The 21,029-nt window shown below is 37.7% G+C and overlaps 1 protein-coding gene across 4 annotated transcripts in view; it reads right to left on the reverse strand.

Annotated features, from left to right (window-relative positions):
* SEC23IP (SEC23 interacting protein) overlaps positions 1 to 21,029 on the reverse strand; it is a 42,300-nt gene that overhangs the window by 14,147 nt on the left and 7,124 nt on the right. For all 4 annotated transcript variants that reach the window (XM_079135841.1, XM_079135839.1, XM_079135840.1 and 1 more), the window contains exons 3-13: positions 19,383 to 19,593; positions 18,472 to 18,665; positions 15,307 to 15,396; positions 14,274 to 14,394; positions 12,523 to 12,612; positions 11,562 to 11,703; positions 10,088 to 10,296; positions 9,619 to 9,737; positions 8,890 to 9,042; positions 6,496 to 6,591; positions 2,660 to 2,857 (exon numbers count right to left, since the gene is read on the reverse strand). In XM_079135841.1, coding sequence (XP_078991967.1) covers positions 2,660 to 2,857; positions 6,496 to 6,591; positions 8,890 to 9,042; positions 9,619 to 9,737; positions 10,088 to 10,296; positions 11,562 to 11,703; positions 12,523 to 12,612; positions 14,274 to 14,394; positions 15,307 to 15,396; positions 18,472 to 18,665; positions 19,383 to 19,593 — 1,623 coding nt within the window. The remainder of the gene's footprint in view (positions 1 to 2,659; positions 2,858 to 6,495; positions 6,592 to 8,889; positions 9,043 to 9,618; positions 9,738 to 10,087; positions 10,297 to 11,561; positions 11,704 to 12,522; positions 12,613 to 14,273; positions 14,395 to 15,306; positions 15,397 to 18,471; positions 18,666 to 19,382; positions 19,594 to 21,029) is intronic.

Below are 21,029 nucleotides of genomic sequence, written 5' to 3' on the forward strand. Positions count from 1 at the left end.
GGGCTGGGAGTGTGGCTCAGTGGGAGAACCCTTGCTGAGCATGGGTGAGGGAGGTCCTGAGTCCCACTCCTGACACGGCAAAAAAAAAGAGAGAGAGAGAGAGAGAGAGAGAGAGAGAGAGAGAGAGAGAGAGAGAGAGAGAGAGACAGAGAGAGAAGAACGATTATGCCAGTACTAGCAAGGGACAGATGAGGGATCTGCCAGTGGGAGGCAAACAGGTACCTTCCAGAAGTATAGAAATTATCAGAATTTTCATGTGCAATCTTTTGGCCCAACTACCCTGCTTCTCCCAATTTAACTGAAAGGAGTAATAAAGAATATACACAGAAAGTTAGTTTTTAAATGTTTTATCACTGGATTGCTTGTGTGTGAGAAACAGCCACGCACGGCAGCCCAAGCCTATAATCCCAGAGACTCGGGAAGCTGAGGTGGGAGGATCTCAAGTTCAAGGACAGCCTCAGCAACTTGACCAGACTGTCTCAAATTAAAAAATAAAAAGGGTTAGGAATGAAGCTGTGGTACAGCATCCCTAGGTATAATGCCCAGTACTGTAAACAAAGAAAAAATAGAATAAAAAAATTGAAAATTGCCTAAATGGTGCAATGCTATAGGCTGAACTGTGTCCTCTCAAAAAAAGATAAAAAGTTCTAACCTCATTATCTTAAAAAATAATCCTTTAAAAGGTATCAAGTTAAAATGAGACCACTATGATGGCCCCTAGCCTGATTGAGCAGTGTTGTTATAAACAGGGAAAAGAGACACAAGTTCAACACACAGAGGGAAGGATCTCAAGTTCAAGGCCAGGGAAGAGACAGAGAGAACGTGACATAAAAATGGAGGACTGGAGAGATGGTCTATGAGCCGAGGAGAGCTGAAGACAGCCTGCGAAACACCAGGAACTAGAAGACACAAGGAAGGACTTCTACACAGGTTTCAGAGGAAGCATGGCACTGCGAACAACTAGACTCGGCCTCAGACTGTGAGATAAATGTCCACATTCAAAGCCACCCAGGGGCTGGGGATCTAGCTCAGTTGGTAGAGCGCTTGCCTCACAAGCACAAGTCCCTGGTTCGATCTCCAGTACTGCATAAAGAAAAAAAAAACAAAGCCACCCAGGATTTTTATTTTTTTGGCAGCCTTGGAAACTAACATATCCAGTAATAAGGAAATGACAGAATACATAATTATCCTTCCAGTGATTAAAAATCCCAGTAGTCATTTAAAATGAAGTTCTGGAGGCATATTTACTTATATGGGAATATACTTATACACTGTTTGAAAACAACAGGATTTTTTAATAAAATACTATATGTAGTATTTTCTCACTTTGGTTAAAATATGTATGTAGATAAATGTCCAAACGAAAGTCTGAAGGCCTTGCTCAAATAATTGATGGTATTTAGCTGGTTTCTGTGCTTTCTGGCCATGCATGATGTACACTTGTGGCTATTATTTGTATTGCCCAACAACTCTTTGGTTATAGATCTTGCCTTCCTGCCTCAGTGCACCAACCATAGAGGTGGCATGTGACCTGGGCTGTGTCAATTTACAGCCATGTCCCAGGCTACCAGTTGGTCCAGAATGGACTCAAACCAGCTCAGTCAAAATCACTCCTTGGAATTTTCCTAACTGGGTAGATTTCCAAGCCGGGTAGATTCCCTTTCTTTTACTGTCCTAACACTATAAGGAGATGACTCCAGTTTCATGAACAAGGTCCCCTCCCAGAGAGGTGTGTACTGAGAATCCTAGTAGCTCACAGACCTCTATAATCTCGGCTTTCAAAGAGAGGTGAGAAAACATTTGCCCTTTATTTGCTAATGTCTGATAAGTTTGCTTATGTTTGAAAAAGAGCTATTTTTTAAAATGCAACCAGTAAGAATGAAATGGGCTTAAAATTTTAAAAGGGTAAACACCAAGTTCCATCTTATGTCTTCATGAACTCACTTGTGATCTACAACTATAAATACACTAAAAGCAACACTGTCTAAAAGGACTTTCTAAGCCAGTGAGATACAAGTATATGAAAGCATAATATTAAATGCAGCATTATCAACTACTTGATCAATTTTTATAAGAATTTTGCCCCAAGGCAAGAATTGTGAATACTAGAAAACATAAATTGAGTGAATACAGCATATTTCTCACATAGAAATTTAGGTATAATCTGAACATAATTTTCTAACATAGTCACTTCTGATTAGTGGTAATGAGACTAATGGGATAAAACGGTGAGTGTGGGGCCAAGCACAGGGACACACATCTGTAATCCCAATGATTCAGGAGGCCAAGGCAGGAGGATCACAAGTTTGAAGACAGCCTCAGCAATCTAGCAAGAGCCTGTCTTAAAATTAAAAAAAAAATAAATGAAAAGGAATGAGAATATAACTCAGTGGCAAAGTGGCCCTTGGTTCAATTTCTGGTACAAAAAAATAGAAAAATTATGAGTGTTGGAAAAACAAAGTTAATTTCAAAAGGTAGATGATAGGTTCTGCAGAGGTTCAATCTCTTACTATGAACATTATAAAAAGCATAAAATAGTAAAAGAAAATCAGTTTTCTCCATACAGTCCCAAATAAATGTTATATAAATAGTTAAGGAATGTACAGCCAACCCAAATGATAGAGACGTTCTCATTCCAACATAAAAAATGTAAACTCACCTGTCCAGTGCCAACTTCAAAAGACTCATAATCAATGTGCACAGAAGAAACGTAAGCACCAACTGGAAGTCTCCTCTTCGATTCACTAGATTCTGAAGGGACAGATGCCATTTCTTTAGTCTTCTGAGCACTTTCGTCTTGTCCTTTTGTTGACGCAGCCATCATTGCCTTCTTTTCTGACGCTGCTTTTTTCTGTTCCTGTGAAATACAGAAATGTCACAACATAATACTGAGGAAAAGTTCAGTTCTCAGTTATCACTGGAAACCATGCTACCTCAATATTAAGGAATGGACAGTAACACAGGCGTGATACGGCACTGAGGTCATGATAAAAATGTCCTTCTCAGACACATACTAACCATTCAGGGAAAAAATGCCATGACATCTATAATTCACTTTAAAATTCTTAAGAAAAAAAGATTACAAAAGAAAAAAATAGTTTACAGCTAAAGAGTTAAAATTAAATGGAAGTATTGGCTCCCCCACTAGTACTGGGGATGGAACCCAGAGCACTACTGAACTACCCTCCAGCCCTTTTTTGGTAAGTTGCCCAAACCAGCCAGGAACTTGTGATCTTCCTACCTCGGCCTCCCAAGTAGTTGGGATCACAGGTATGCTCCACCATGTCCAGGTAAATACTGTCTATCTTGAGGAATTCCTAAAATACTCTTTTAAAGATTTGCAATTTTATGTATTTGTAGTGCTGAAACTCAAACTCAGTGCCTTGTGCATGCTAGCCAAGTGCTCTACCACAGATCTACATCCTCCAGCCCCTCAAAAACATTATTTTAAGTATAACAGGGCAGATACAGAACACATACTATAACCAAAATCGTTGATTCTACTTAAATGAATTTCTAGAAATCAGGATGGTGGTTTACAGAGGGAGGAGTTAGCTAGTAAGAAGCATGAAGGAGCTACCTAAGAGACAGGCGTGTTCTGTTTCAGGTGATGATTACACAGGTGAATACCACCATCAACACTTACTGCACAAAACTTTCAAGGTCTATGCATTTCCATCAACAAAAGCCATTCCTGGTGGTAACTAGCTCCTCAATTCGGCAATGCTGGGGGAACAGAAACACTTGTCATGGGCAGAGTCATCTATTCTGTAGGTTTCAGAAGCCCTTTCTCCCCAGGCTGAGGAGAAAGGTCTCTAGGTCTCTAGGTCTTTGGGTTTTGTTTTTTTTGTGTGTGTGTATGTCTATGAGTGGTGCTGGGGACGAACCCAGAAGTCCTTAGCCCTGAGCTACATTCCTCTTTATTTTGAGACAGAGACTTGCTGAGTTGCTCAGGACCTCACTAAATTGCTGAGGCTGGCCTCAAACTTGCCACCGCAGCTTCCTGAGTCACTGGGATTAAACGCATGTGCCAAGCAACTCTGTTGACTAGATTCTGAACAGACTGACTGAACAAATAGTTGGTCCAACTAGTCGATCTGCTAATTAATTCTAAATACTAAGGAATCATAAATCCAACTGGTTAATACAAGAGACAACATAGAAAAATGAAAACTCAGCCAGCTTTTAACTGATTCCATCATCAGTGTTTTGGAAGGTTTGATTAAGAGATAAGACCCCTGTCTTTGAGGCAGCATAAGTTTAAAGCTGAAATCTAAAAAGAGCATTTTCAGGGTTCTTCAGCTTAAATATGCTTCTCACTCAGACTTACTACAAATTATACTCATAGAACTTAACATTCTAAATGGCTAAAGGGAACCATTTAGATCATAAACTGACCTACTGCCAGAGCTATTTTGCTCCCCTAAAATTATATGCAATGTTTAAAACTAAGTGAATCACCATACAAATACTTAACTAAAAACACTGTCAACCCTAAAAACTATTACTTTTCACAAGAAAATCACTAAAACTATTTACAAAGGAAAAACAGCACATGGGCCACATATATTTTGATCTCTTTACTATAAAATAATTGGCTGATTTTGGTCCCACTGTTTCAGTGACAGTAAGTCAACAGGACACCCCATATCTTATCTTGATCTAGCCAACACAGCACAAACAGCAGCTCAGCCAAGAACACACCATGGTTTATCCAAAGGAATTACTTCTGAATTTAAAAAATAAGATCACATTATAGATTTTCATTCATTTCAAAACATTTTTATAATGTCATAATTTATACATCCAAGCAACTGTAGTTTCTAAAACAGGCTCTTAGAAATTATTCAAGAACTACAGAACACTTTTCCACTCATCCTTTTTTACAAAATAAAATTAAGGGTACGATGGAGGGTCTGAAGATACAGTTCCTCTGGTTTCAAATCCTGACCTGGGGAGAACTGATCAGCGAGTCAGTGCTAACTGCTTTGCCTTTCACAGCTGCACTGCTGTCTGGTAACCACCCCTGTCTAAGAGAGAATCCAACTTCACACCTGGGAGTTGGGCCTTTGGAACCTTCCTTCCCTCTCCTTTTCATCTGTAGGGAAACCCTGCCTGCTCTTGGAAGGCCTTTCCCAGATCTTCCCCGTCCTCAAGCTCCAGCGTCAGCACCAACCACAGTCCCCTCTCAACAACCAGGATTGCCACCCCTGGTCTGGTTCTGGACAGTGCAGAGAGTACCCTCATATGTTGCACTTGTGGTCAACTCTCTCCCACTAACTGGATGGCACACTTGTGGTTCATCTTCGAATCCTAAGATTCGAGCATCGTGTCTGATCTAAAAGATGTTTAGTAAAATGCTGACTCGATTCCCTAAGCTAATCATCAAAAATCCATTTCTAATCAAATTTCAATAAAGAAGTGGTATATGTTAAGTTCCAAATAAGTACCAAAAATAGCAGCACCTGAGATGACCAAAAGAGGAAAGGATCAGGGCTGGGAGTGTGCTCAGTGGGAGAGCACTTGCCTAGCCCAAGGTTCAAGCCCCAGCACTGTGATAACAAAAACAAAGGGATTAGGACCATCAGAGACCATCCTGCTAACAATAAACATAAAATGGCCACCTATTGTATAATTTTTCTAACTAATTAGAAAAATCTCCACAAAATTAATTTGATCAATAAATGAAAATCAAATAAAAACAAGTTTTTCTAAGGTTTGTTTTTTGTTTTTGGTACTGGTTGGGGGGGGAGTGTAACCACTGAGCCACATCCCCATCCTTATTACTTTTTGAGACAGGGTCTCACTAATTTGCTTAGGACCTCACTAAGTGGCAGAGGCTGGCCTCAAACTTCTGATCCTCCTGCCTCAGTCTCGCGAGTTGCTGGGATTACAAGCATGCACCACCACATCCAGCTGTTTTTTTCAAAACGCTCTTTAGTTGTTGCTTTGTTGTGCAGTAAAATTTGTTGTTTGCTACTTGGTGAGATTTCAGCACGTGCTTCCTCACCTCTCTAGATGGGGAGATAGAACAGGAAGCAAGTAGCTGCCGCAGGGAGAGCTCCACATGCACCAATTCTTGCTCACTCCAACCAACCTCTCTCCCCCACTTCAGAAACAAAGGGATCAGAGGCCAGAGAAACTAAACCAATTTCCTATGAGTGTGCAGTTAACAAGCGGCTGAACTGGGAGTCGGGGCAACCGACTCATCTATTTGACCAGAATGTCACCAGTTTTGTACTGGGAAATATTGAACACCAGTTTTAAAACAGAAAGCCCTGTGGCCTGGGAAGCCTCAGTCCCAGGAAAACCAGGATGGCCAGTTGGCCTGATTTGGATTTAAACCCAGTTCTGACCAACTCAAGTCTGGGTTTCCATCAGTTCCATGACCATGCTGTAGATGCTAGCAAACTAGCTTGCCTAGTCACAGAAGTATTAAACATTTCTAAAATAAAAATGTGCTGCTCACACAATGAAAGTGGAAACGAACCTTACCAGTTTGGCTGCTTTAAGTTTTACAAAGTTAGCTATCTTCTTTCTCGGTCCAAGGGGTATTCCCATCTCCTTCAGGTCATCAACTGTACACATAAGCTTTAAAAGAAACAAGCACATTATTAATCATTCTAGAGATAGGCAAACTGAAATGAGAATGTGAAAATTATAAAAGACATCATCTAAAGCAACCTGAGAGACAGCCAACTTTTTTTTTTTTTGGTCAGGGGTTTACCAGGGATTGAACTCAGGGCCACTCAACCACTGAGCACATCCCCAGCCCTATTTTGTATTTTATTTAGAGATAAGTCTCACTGAGTTGCTTAGCGCCTTGCTTTTGCTGAGGCTGGCTTTGAACATGCAATCCTCCTGCCTCAGCCTCCTGAGCATCTGAGATTACAGGCATATGCCACCACACCTGGCTGCCAGTCAACTTTTAAAAGTTAATATCTTTGTTTTTAAATAATAGATTAGTTCAAGCTATAAAACCTTACCCATCTACCTAAAACATTCTATTATTATTATTTTTTTTTTTAGTTGTCAATGGACCTTTATTTATTTATTTATATGTGGCGTTGAGAATCAAACCCAGTGCCTCACACATGCCAGGCAAGTGCTCTACCACTGAGCTACAATTCCAGCCCACTATTATTTTTAATAGAAAATACATACATGTTGTAGAAAATTCCAAAGCTACAGTCAAACATATAATAAAGTCATTTCCCTCCATTCCTGTCTCAACCACCCAGCTCCCCTCTCCGCAACAACTGCTCAAAATTTGCTCTCCTGAAGAAATATTTTATGTGCACACAGCATCCACATGTATATTTTTGTGCTTGTATATGGAGCTTACATACACACAGCACTGAACTTTATTCTTTTCACCACACATATCCAAGAGATCAGCATCCCTGTGACCACCTCATTAATGCACCTGCTGCCAGGTGTGTCACTCCACTGGGTCGATGCCCCCTTGGCTCCTACTAGCGAGCACAGAAGGTGTTTCTAAGTTTTCACTATGTTACCAATAGCTCTGCATTATGTGTCCTCATAGATATTCTTGTGTGAATATTTTGCTATAGAAAATATTTCTGGCAGTAAAATTGGTAGAGCAAAGGGTATTTTAAAAGCTGTTTATTTCAGAGTTGGGCGCACTGGCACATGCTGGCTATAACCCCAAATACTTGGGAGGCTGAGGTGGGAGGATCATTTGAACCCAAGAGCTGAAGATCAGCCTGAGCAACGCAGTGAGACCATGTCAAAAAACAATTAATTAATTAAAAGATGTTGCAGGGCTGGGGTTGTGACTCAATAGCAGAGGGCTTGCCTAGCATGTATGAGGCACTGGGTTCAATCCTTAGCACCACAGAAAAAAATAGTTATTAAAAAAAAAAAAAGATGAGCTGGATGCAGTGCCACATGCCTGTAATCCCAGCAGCTCCGGAGGCTGAGGCAGGAAGATTGCATGTTCAAAGCTAGCCTGAGCAAAAGCAAAGTGTTAAGCAACTCAATGAGACCCTGTCTCTAAATAAAATACAAAATAGGGTTGGGGATGTAGCTTAGTGGTTGTGTGCCCAAGTTCAACCCCCAGTACCAAAAAAAATAATAAAAAATTTTTAAAAAGATGTTGCAAAACTGACCTCCACAGAAGTTGTACATGCTCACCGATAATACATAACAGAACCTATCCCTCCTTATCCTGGCCATACAGTCTATTATCAAATCTATTTTTGTCAAACTAAGAGGCTTTTTAAAAAAAAAAGGCACTGCACTTTTAATTTGCATTTCTCTACTGAGTATTTATACGGTAAGAAGCCATCGGTTATTTCCTTTTCTACAAATCATCTTCTTATATCCTTTGCCTGTTTACCTATTACTTTCTTACCAATAACTTTGCAGAAGCTGTGAATACTAAGGAAAAGAAGCCCTCTATTTGGAACATGTGCTTCAAATAGCTTTCCTCGTCCACCATTGGCCTGCAGTGCAGCTGTTGGCACCTGCTGCTCTGCACTGTTTTCTTTTATGGCTTCAGGATTTTGCGTCATACTTAGAAAAGCCTTCATGCATTACTGTTTGTTAATAATTCTCCTGTTCTTTTGATTTTTTTGGCGGGGGTGGGTACGAGGAATTGAACTCAGGGCACTCAACCACTGAGCCACACCCCAGCCCTATTTTGTCATTTATTTAGAGTCAGGGTCTCACAGAATTGCTTGGTGCCTCACGGTTGCAATTACAGGCCTGCACCACTGTGCCCGGCTCTTTTTCATTTTTTAAACATTTAGGTCTACCTATCAGGAATAAATTTTGACATAAGCAAAATTTTAAATCATTCTTAGTTTTCAATCTTACACACAGGAAAAATAATTTTTAACAAATGAATCTAATTAACATCAGTACCAGAGATTCCATATCGATCTTTTCCTTCTCAAAAGTATTAACATATTCAGAGAGACTAAGCACTTCCAGAGTTTCTTGCAAAGTTAGGACTTCTTCATCCTCAACATGGAGGTCACACGACTCATCCAAAGTCAGTTTTGATTCCTCATGCACCTTCATAAAAAAAAGTGGGGGGCAACATTACAAAGCTTAGAAAAACTCCCATAAAATGTCTCCTGATTACAGAAAATCTTAAACGATTTTGCCCTATCAGCAAATCCTAAGTTTAGGTAGTGTGCCACCCAGTGCTTGAATGTTTCAAAACACATAAACTCAATAAATCGCTTGTGTTCCTACTTTCTATAATTTTCTTTATATTCTTAAAAATCATAAACTTATACATTTATAATCCATAAGGGAAAGAGAAATTTTTAAAATGAGTCATATGACTCCTTTACACTTCTGAACCTTTTGATAAATAAACAGTTTCAGAAAACAGTCCAGGGCTGGGGACATAGCTCTGTTGGTACAGTGCTTGTCTCGCAGGCACAAGGCCCTGGGTTTGATCCCCAGCACCACAAAAAAAAAAAGAAAGGACTGGGGTGTGACTCAGTGGTATTATACTCCTGAGTTCAATCCCCAGGACTGCAAACAACAATAATAATTTAAAAAAAAAAAAATTTAAAAAAAAGAAAACAGTCCAGCTTCAGCTCTAAATCTCAATGCTAACAGGGTCGTGTGCAGACATACCTGCTTGTCCTGAAAGTGGGGCTGCTTCACAACTCCATTAGCAACAGCAAGAGGTCCCGGAGACTTTGAGAAATTCAAATCTTTTTGATTAGATAGGATATCAAACAATATTAAAGAACCTAAGAAAAAGAAGTATTTTGCTTTATAATGTACTTGATATGTGCTTTTATAATACTAAACAAAATCTTTTTTATCGAAGTCCCTAGTCAGAAGTTATCCAAAAATTACATTAATCAAGATCTGATAATCATTATTCTTGTTTTATCAAACAGCAGAATAAGTTAAAATATACGGCATTCCTATGTATTAAATGTGAGGAAAAAAGGCAGAATCTAAATTCGAAAGCATTCATTTCTGCCCTTTATAGAGGTTTAGATGTAATTCAGTTCTGTACTAAGGATGTTATCCACAATAAAAGCAGTAACAACTTAAAGATTACATTTACAGTGTGTATATTTAACAGCCTTACCTAAACTGTGACCAGCAACAGAGACTCTTCCTTTAAAGTCTGGATTCCGACTCATAAAGAGTGCATGGAGGCGGTTTATTTCCACACTTACTTTCTCCACAATTGTCTGACAGTAGGTGGGGCTATTATAAAATAAAATATCTAGCAAGGTCTCATTGGTAAAGTGACGAAAACGACCAATACTTGGCAAAGTGATTTTCTTGATATTCCTGTTTAAAAAGGAAAAAAAGTATATTGTCAGTACCTTCAATCTAAGGATTTTTAAAAGTTTAAATTCTTATTTCTGAAAACAGAGTAAATATGTATAACTAATTAGTACATTATTAATTTATCAGTTCATAAATATCACAAATTATGAGTTGATTCTGCAGGTAGAGTTATTATACATAAACTAAGATAAAGCAAAAAAGTTGTTCATGTCTATATTATGAAATTTGGGATTCTCTGAAGAGATGCTACACAAAATACGTTATATGAAAAGATTTTTATTTCATTTTTATTTCCAAAAAATGAAACTCTAGACATCCGACAAAAATTATGGGAAGAGAATGTCACATGGAGTAAGAAAGGAATTACATGGAATTAAAATCTTTCCTGATTTGAGAATGACCAAACTATAGTTCATAAACATCCACTGAGAAAGAAAATGCCATCATAAAACCTATCATTGAAAGAATGCCGTTTATAGGACTGGTTTTATTAAACCATGTGCCCTGAAACATTATGATGTTCACTAAAATTCAGATGTTATTATCCTCTGTGCCAGCATTAATATAACCTACACTTGTGGTTCTCAAATGGGCATATTCAAAATTGAGTGGGGTGTTTTATTTATCACAGTCCCTGGTTAGCACTGCTACCATTTAGTATCATTCAGACTAGAGATGCTAAATGGTCTACAATGTAACAGTGTTGTGCAACAAAGAACCATACTATCATGAGCATCCTCCATTGAGAAACAATAAATCTACATCAGTGGTTCTCAACCAGGGTGACTTTACCCCCTAGGGACATTTGCAATTTCTGAAGATATTTTTGGTTGTCACATGGTGAGGAAGGACACTACTATTATTTAGCTAAGGATGCTGCTAAGCATCCTAAAATGTACAGGACAGCACCCGGTCTACACCATACACTTGTATTTTATAAAATCAGCTTAGGGGCCAGTGGGATAGCTCAGTGATAGAGCATGTGCTTAACCTGCTGAGGAATGGGTTCAGTCCCCAGCTCCAAAATTTAATATCAAAACCAGCTAAATTTCTGAGATTCTCTTAAACACACACACACACACACACACACACACACAGAAAAATGGTATATAAATGGTACAGCCAGTAATCATATGTCAGAGTAAGTATGTAATTTTTTAAAAAATAAAAACATTTGAAGTCATAATAAACCACTTCATATTATTCTTTAAATTCTGAATCTAGGTTTGACTATTCTGAAAAATACGTTATCAAAATCTACAAACCTGTCAACGCCTGTTGCATCCCCACCCAAGGCACTATGCCAGTGAACTGGAAGGAACTCCACTCGGCTGACTTTCCCATCATCTAAAGACTTCTTGAAATGTGTCTGCAGCAATTTGAGAGAAACCACCCTAAAATCATCCACTTAAAACAAAAAAAATCAAACAAAATTAAATTGATTAAACTGTCCTACTTTTGTAGCTAGTTAGCAATTATATCAAATGTCAGCATTTTCAAACATATACATTTTTTTTTAAATGATGACACAATTAGGAAAAAATAACAAACCTTTAGGAAGCTCTTTTAACTTTTAATTGTTTTTAGAGGAATGTATAAATGCCCAAAAAATTAGTTTAAATGCCACTACTAGGGGGCAGCATGGCACAATGAGTTAAGACCAAAAGACTAGAATCAAAACTACCTGCTGTAGGATCCTGAAGCCAGCACCTATTACTGACCATGACACAAGGAACTGAACCTACCCTTAAGTTCTTCACCCAACGGTGGGGATTAACAATGACAGAACCTATACCCCACAGGTGTATCTGTGAGTGTCAAATGATAAACTACATACAAGGTACTTGTCACATACCAGGTAGTCATAAATATGAACTATTATTACACAGATGTAAAAATAAACCTTAAAAAAACTTAAGATTTATGTGTTCATTAAGCAATTTCTCCTATAAATCAGTTCAGTGCACAGGTGCTCCAAGTTGCTAGAAGTACCCAGACAGAAGGTGTCTGTCAGAAAGACTAAATTACTTCTAAGATCCCTTCTAATTCTTCACAACTCAGGACTTTGAGTTGTTTATATCATAAGAGCAAATCAAGTATAAATTAGTATTTCCCACTGATATAAATCTCTTACCACTCTTCGGCAACAGGAACTAAAAATGAAACTTAACAGCTCTCTGTTAGTTCTCAGATCATTGTATGAAATAAACTACAACTAACACTTACCACATTCAACAATGCTTCTAAAGCGTAAGTCACACACAGGTCCAATACCATGCACCATGAATACCAAATGGTCAACCTGAGGCATTTCCCCTATTTAAAAATAAAAATATATACATACATAAAAACTGGGAATTGTTTGGGTTTTCTTAATAGAAAAATTCTTGATATTCCTTTTGTCATCATAAACTAGCCAAAGAAATTCATGACTCTTCCAAGTCAATAAGCTTTTTTTTACCCTCTACCAAATCAGAGCAATTTTTCCATCTTGCAAGCTAACAGTGCACTAGAGTGAGAGGGGGAGGAAGCAGGCTCTACCTGTTCCCAAAGACTATTAGTACATGGTAACCAGCAGTTTTGTATCCACGGAGGCTCCATAATGCTGTGATCATTTCAGAATTCCTCAAGGCAGGGTATACAGTGGTAAAGTACATGGTTGGCATGTATGAGGTCCCAAGTTCAATTCCAGCACAAGCAAAGAAAATAAAAATAAAATACACCTCCCCAGAACACCAGGCCCCACTTGGAGAAGCAAACTCTCAATATAAAACTTTAAGAGGCTGGCAACATAGCTTAGCAGTACAGCACTTACCTAGCATTCACAAGTCCCTGGTTTTGATCCCACTACATAAAAACAGTATTAAAACTTTCCCCAGAACCCTATACTTTGATTCACAAATACTATAGGAATATTTCCAAATTAAATTTATCTTTTTTCTATACTACTTCATTCAGATTTAATAACACCCATTTAAATTTTTAGTAGACAAAAATGAAATATGTAATTATCAAGATAAAACCCACTCTCCTTTCAAAACCAAAGCATAAAAATAGAACAGGGGTTGGCAAACTATAGCCTTCAGGCAAATCCTGCCCACTACCTATTTTTATAAAGTTTTATTGGAACATAGCTATGTCCATTTGTCTACATATATCCTAGAAATGCTCTCACACTACGATGGCAAGGCTGAGTGGTGGCAAGAGTCCACATGGCCTGCAAAGCCTAAAAGTTTGCCAACCCCCACACTAGAGTAATATAAACCAGTGATGCATGAAAGCACAACCCCAAAGCTCAGTTGATTCTTAACAATACATATTTTAGAATCTACATTATGTGGTGTACATATCTTCAACAGAATTCCAAATTTATTTATTTGCTTATTAATCTTCGTACGGGGGATTGAACCCAATAGTGCTTTAGCACTCAGTTATATCCCCAGCCCTTTTCGTTTTGAGACAGTGTCTCACTAAGTTGCTGAGGTTGGTCTTGAATTTGTGAACTTCCTTCCTTGACCTCCTATATCACTGGGATTACAGATGTAAGTCACCATGCCCAACTAGTTATATATTCTTATTTCTAAAACTTTTTCTGGTACTTGGGATTGAAATTGGGGTACTTTACTACTGAGTTACATCCTGAGTCCTTTTAATTTTTTTTTTTTTTTTTTTTTTTTTTGAGAAAGGGTCTCACTAAATTGCTGAGGGTCTTGCTAAATTGCTGAGGTTGTCTTCAAATTTACAATCTTCCTGCCTCAGTTCTCCTAAGTCACTGAGATTACAGATGTACACCACTGTGCCTGGTCAGAATTACAAATTTAAAAATACAGATATTGAAGTATTTAATAAAAAGATATGTGTGAAACTGACTGATTCTGCATGCTACAGCAGATAATAAATATTTTTTATCTTTCTAAAGAACGATGTTCCAATAGAGATGACTAAAAAGACTCCACTCCTAAACAAACTGCACGCACCATCAGGAATTTCATCAAGGTTGTCGTCAATCCCACGCTTTACAACCCTGGGCCTGGTCTGTCCATCCTGCGTGGTCCCCCACTCATCAGGCACTGAAGAAGGCTGGAACTGAACAATGACCTTCAAGATACAACAGGATCATCACAGAGCTCAATGACACGTTCTTTTCCACAGCGGGTTAAGCAATGTATTTTAATACATAAAAATTATGCTCTACGGTACAGACATCTTATAATCAAGTTGCAGTATTTAAATGGCAAAATTTCAAATTAACTTATGAATTCAGTCTCAACTATAAAAACTTAAAAGTCAAAAACCACCACTTTTCAGGAAGAAATCTATTGTTAATTCAACTGATTAAATTCAACCCTATGCCATTCAGAAATTCCTCTTTTGAAAAAAATGAACATACACATAATTATATTTATTTGTGTTTGTGTAAAAAACAAAACGTTAGGAGTATGACCATCAATGGGGAGTACAGAGTAGGAGGTTCTTATTTTTCACTTGATATTATTTTATACTGTTTACATTTTGAGAACATATGAATGTGTTTTTATTTGTATTCATATTGGTATCAATAAGGACTAGAGAAGTGGATAGGTTGAGTTACTTTTGTTTCTTTAATATATTTTTTAAATAAATGAATAAAAAGTCTATGTTCTCAGAAGCTACCATGTGCCAAGTCCTGTTCTAGATACTTTTGTGTAAATTATTTCATCTAAAATTTCATATGGAAGTAACAGTACTGCAGCCAAGGACCTAGAGATCAGAGAAATTAAGTGTGGTCAATCAAAGAATTAAAACACTACTAATCAATTAGTTTTTAAAACAAGAAAAGTTTATGAAGACAATATTTTTAAAAAGCTAGCATACACTTTTACTTGAAAAGTTAAACCATCATCAATGGCAGATAAGCAAATTATGGACCCCAGGGATAAAAAAAGTTTCACTGAAAATATTACACCCACATATATAGCCAAGTATTATTAAAATGAACCTAACAATTTAATATCTTCAAAAGCACATTACCTTTGGATTGTGCATAACAATGGTCTCTCCACTTGGAAACTCTAATCTGCGGTGCCACTGATTTGTGGTTACAGCTTTTTTATATTCTGCCTATAATAATGGAAAAAACATATAATCCAGCATGACAAATCTGTATCACACCAATAAAGTGTGGCAAAATGAAAACTAGGATGGTGACAAAAATAACAGCAACAGCAGGCTCTGATTAACTGTAACTCTACTTTTTAATTACTTTATATATAATTACCTCATTTAAGTAATTACTCTCAATCACTCCTAAATATTATTGTCCCCATTGTATAGAGAGGAAAACCAAGGTTTTGGACAGTGAATTAGTTTCCTAGGGCTGCCATCACAAAGTACCATAAACTGGGTAGCTTAAAACAAAATTTCTGGAGACTAGAAATTCAAAATCAAGGTGTCAGGAGGGCTTTGGTCCCTCTGAAACCAGGAAGGAAATCCTCCTTGCCTCTTCCCAGCTTCTGGTGGTTACCTATAACCTTTGGCATTCCTGGCTTGCAACAATCTCCACTCTCTGCCTCCAAAGAGGCATTCCCCCTCTGTCTTAACGTGGCTGTCTTTTTATGAGGACACCATATTGATCAGAGGTCTGCCATACTCAGGTATGATCTCATCTTAACTAATCACATTTGCAGTGACACTATTCAAGATAAGGTAATATTCTGAGGTACTGGAGGTTAGAACTTCAACATATGAGTTTGGGATGGAGGTGGAAGGGAACACAATACCAGGCATTTTAAGTATTGTACACAGTTACTTTTAAGATCATATAACCAAGCCAGTGTGGTAGTGCACACCTATAATCTCAGCAACTCCGGGGCACTGAGGCAGAAGTATCCAAGTTCAAGGCCAGCCTCAGCAACTTTGTGAGATCCTAAGCAACTTAGTGAGACAGCCTCAAAATAATAAATAAATACATAAATAAAGGGTTAGGGGGTTGGGGCTGTAGCTCAGGGTCACAGCACTTGCCTAATACATGTGAGGCACTGGGTTCTATCCTCAGTACCAAATAAAAATAAAGTACTGTGTGCATCTACAACTAAAAAATATAAAAAATTTAAAAAATAAAGGGCTAGGGAAATAGCTCAGTGGTAAAGTAACCCTGGGTTCAATTCCCATTACCACCAAAAAAAAAAAGGCTGTACAACCAGTGAGCAGCAAATGGTAGAACTGTGGTTCACTCCATCCACAACTAGACTGTGCAACCATCTTCTTACTCTTTCTCCTCCTTCAGATACACTTCTCTGCTTTCTGCAGAGGTCTGAAGGCTTCTTAGAGCTCTAACAGGAGGCAAGAGAGAAGGAATCCTCACATACTTAGTCTATAATGTATGGTTAATTCTGTTAGTCATAAGTATAAATTGCTATAGTATTTTCAAAAAATTAGTAATGGGCTGAGGACACAGCTCAGTCAGAGAGCACTTTCCTAATATGCATGAGGCCCTCGGTTCAATCACCTGTACAGCAAAAATAAAATAAAATTAAAAAATTAGTAACTTATTCAAGAATCATGTCAAAATACATCTTTTTGTATCCTGGGCAATCATTCAGTAACAATTCCTCTTCATCAGGATCCTGTGCTTTTTGACCTTTTTATTTTTAATTTTTAAAACTATAATTTTTGAAAGACCACAAACAAAAATGGAAGAAGGAAAAGCTTCACCATCTTAAGAATTATCTTGGGGCTGGGGATATAGCTCAGTTGGTAGAGTGCTTGCCTTACAAGCACAAGGCCCTGGGTTTGATCCCCAGCACCGCATTAAAAACAAAAAGAATTATCTTCACTTCACATTCCCTTTTAATACATAGCTTTATAATATGTCTTGCCTAGAGAATAAGATCACACATGTGATACTTTCAATTGATCTTAATAATCTTTACAAGTTTGCTCTTTCATCTAAAATTTAGGGGCAAGGTTGGGTCCAGTGGTGCACTCCTATAATCCCAGCAAATTGGGAGGCTGAGGATTCCAAGTTCAAAGCCAGCCTCAGCAACTTAGCAAGGCCCAAGGTAACTTAGCAAGACCCTGTCTAAAAATTTTTTTAAAATAAAATAAAAAGGGTTGGTTGGGAATGTGGCTCAGTGGTTAAGTGTCTCTGGGTTTAAAATTTTTGAAAAACTGAAAGGGGGCAAAAAAAAAAAAAGAATGATCTAGAAAACATTTTTAAAAGGTAGAATGTGATTTGAAAGGGTGATAAGACTGTGGTTAAATTTTTTATTATATGTTCCTCAAGGGAAAAAAATTATTAATTAATAATGAGATTTAAACAGTCAGCATCTAAACAAAATACATGCCTTAGTCCTTGCTTAAAGTCATTCAAAACACAATAACACTTTAGAGGTCTAAGTGTTTTTTACAAGTTTTAAGAATTACTAAATTAAAAAAATATATATACCAACTAAAACTAAAATGTTCTCTCACTTCCCAAGTGTGCAACTTCATTTAACTTTTCAAATATTTAACACTCAACAATTCTACTTAATGAAGTAGAATTATCATAATAAACTGACACAACTATATACAATGAGTTTTAACCACAAGTTTTTTGGGTTTTATTGTATTTCACGAAAATACAATAAATTCACTAAAATTCCTGGACTGAACCCAGGAATGTTATACATTTCCAGTTCTTTTTACTATAAGACAGAGTCTTACTAAGTTGCCCAGACTGGCCTTAAACTTGCAATTTCCTGCCTCAGCCTTCCAAGTCTCTGAGACTATTGGTGTATGCATATATGCCCAGCTATAACCACCAGTTTTAAGATGGTTGTCTAGTGATATCTCTTACTATTCTGTTTCATTTTTATCTTCACAAATGAATTTAATTTCAAGCTTTTACTAAATATTAGTATAAAAATGTCTATATGCCTGCCATCTATTGTTAACATCAAATCCAGCAGCCTAAGTTCTTTTGAAGTTTTGATAGAAATGCCTTATTAGATCTGTGACGTGCCCCTGAAAAGCATAATCTGTCCTTAGACGTAGAGACTACGATAAGCACTCTGCGAATGCTGGCACCACTCAACAGCCGTCTTTGTAACGAGCATCGAGAGAGCTCCAGTGTGAGTGATGTCACACAGGCTCCGATGCTTGCAGGGTTTGCATGTTTTAAAGAAAAGCGTTGTATGAATAAAGTGCTCATACCTCTAGTTTTTCACTGAACTCCTCTGTATAGGGAATAAATCTGCTGTCTGTGTCCCCCTTGTAAAACCAAGTACAGCGTCTCACTTCAGCAGGCTCCTCCTCCCAGTACACGGCTTTTCTCATTCGGTCATAGAGGTAGACGTCATAGCGCCCTCCATCTGTGCCTAGGATCACACTCTCAGGATCTGGCTGGACTAAAGAACAAAGACCACATTTTCCCCAACTGTTATGAGGCATATTTAAAAGTGATAAAAGAGAATACAGTGACTAATCAAAACTTAAAGACTAACAACTGAGCTCATTTTTATTTAAAAACAGAAGTTTAAGACTAATTTGTACTGCTTAAAATTATGACTCTTTTTAAGTAGAAAAGAAATAGCCAGGGAAAACTTTAAAAAATGTGATCACAAAACAAATAACTGGTAGATTTTCTTTTTAAATCAAAGCAGTAAATATTTATAAACAGCAATGCTCCAGGGAGGGTGTTGCCAGAGTTAGTTCGTGCTTTCAAGTCCCATGATCAAATCACATCAGGATGAGCAAAGAAGCATATTTCTACGTACTTCCCAGAGCCTTCAGGCACTCCTGCGCACCACCTCTCTAGACGGCTATAGCACGCAGAACTCCAAAACCCACCTGACCAGGCAACACTTTTTTCACAGAGTCATCTTCCAGAATCCCACAGAAAATGCTTTTACATGCCCCTCAAAACTACAAATGAATAAGAAAAATAGGAAAACTGAAACTTGGATCATAAGAACTACTCTACTTCTCAGGTCTAAAACACCTTTAAACAAAGAACTCACTGGACAGGCCTTCAGATGCCTCGCTCGGCTCACCCACGATCTCATCAGTACACCATCCTCATTCCTTCTCTTCCTTCAAACACATGCTCCATAACAGGTGCATACCTGAATTGTAGATTTCTTCAAGATTTGAAGAGTCAAACACACTGAAAGGCATCCATAGTTGCTTGTATTCTACCTCCTTGCAGTAAAACCAGTGGGGTTGAACAGGTTCATATTGATTTTGAAGTACAAAAGGAGGTGGCCCCGGCACAGAGGGAACTGCAGGCCTAGCAAGTACCTGCTGCTGTGTTGGTGACTGCACTGAAGGAGGAATCTAAAGGGGACCATAAAGAATGTCTTGTTGATCCAAAAGAATTACTTTGAATACGCTTCAGACTCAAACTGACTACACAACTATTTGGTGTAACAACAATTACAAAAATTTACCAAGGATGTATACCAAGTGTTTGTTGTAATATTATATTTCATTCAAATGTTGGCATTCTTTAAGGTCATTAAAAATGTTTTAGAAAAAAATTTAGTAACACATGTTCACAAAAACAAAAACTATTTTTTTAAAGGATACAGTATCCATATAGGATAATAAATGCTAGAGAGATGTGGAAATAAAGGAATACTTTTACACTGTTGGTGAGACTGTAAATTAGTAAACTATTATGGAAATCAGTATAGCATCTAATCTTTTGAGGAGCCTCCATACTGATTTCCATGGTGGCTGTACTATTTATAGTCTCACCAACAGTTAGAAGAGTTCCTAGCTGACCCAGCTTCACCACTTCTCGGTATTTACCCTAAAGTCATCATATTACAGTGATATACACATATCCATGTTTATAGCAGCACAATTCACAACAGCCAAACTAAGGAACCAGCCTAGTTGATCATCAACAGAAGAATGGATAAAGAAAATGAGATACAGATACACAATGGAGTTTTATCCAGACATGAAGAGGAATGAAATTATGGCATTTGCAGGAAAATGGTTGGAACTGGAAACCATTTTCAACCAAAATTTTTAACCATTTTTGAACAAAGTAAGTCAAACTCAGGTTAAGGATCATGTGTTTTCTCTCATATGTGAAAACTAGCGAGGAAAAAGGAAAACAAAATGGGGGTGGCTCTCCTTAAAATCAAAGGGAGATCAGTAGAGGAAAGGATGAGGGGCAGGGAGGGAGGAGGGAAGTGCTGGGGAGTAATATTAGTCAAATTATATTGTTATATTGTGTGCATGTATAAATTAGGTAATAATAAATTCCATCAATATGAAACTATAATGCACCAAGAAAAAAATGGGGTTGGGGGAGGCTGGTGATGTGGCTTAATGGTTAAGTGCCACTGGGTACAATTCCCAGGTCCAAAAAAATTTTTTAAATAAAACATAAATCTGGTTACTTTCCAATGTATGATGAAACCCAACATTATCAAGAATTTGTGAATTGTTAGGGTTTAAATAATAAAGTGGATCTCCAGGACATAGAAGTAGCTTAGTGGTAAAGTATTTACTTAGCATGCATAAGGTCCTGAGTTCAATCCCTAAGAAAACAGATATCCAGTAGAGATACTGTCATTCTCTCCCACACTGGGTTGGGTTCTTAATCCTTTTTGTTTCCCTTTTTATTTTATATAGCCTCCTCTAGAAGTCAGATGAACAATTAGTTGGGAAAAAAGTATAAAGGATATTCAAAAAATTTACCCAAGGCAAATGTTATTCCACTACCCTCCTTCAGACAGAATTTAACTAACTGGATC

The sequence above is a fragment of the Sciurus vulgaris genome (genome assembly GCF_902686455.1).
Source record: "Sciurus vulgaris genome assembly, chromosome: 4".
NCBI classification, from domain to species: Eukaryota; Metazoa; Chordata; class Mammalia; order Rodentia; family Sciuridae; genus Sciurus; species Sciurus vulgaris.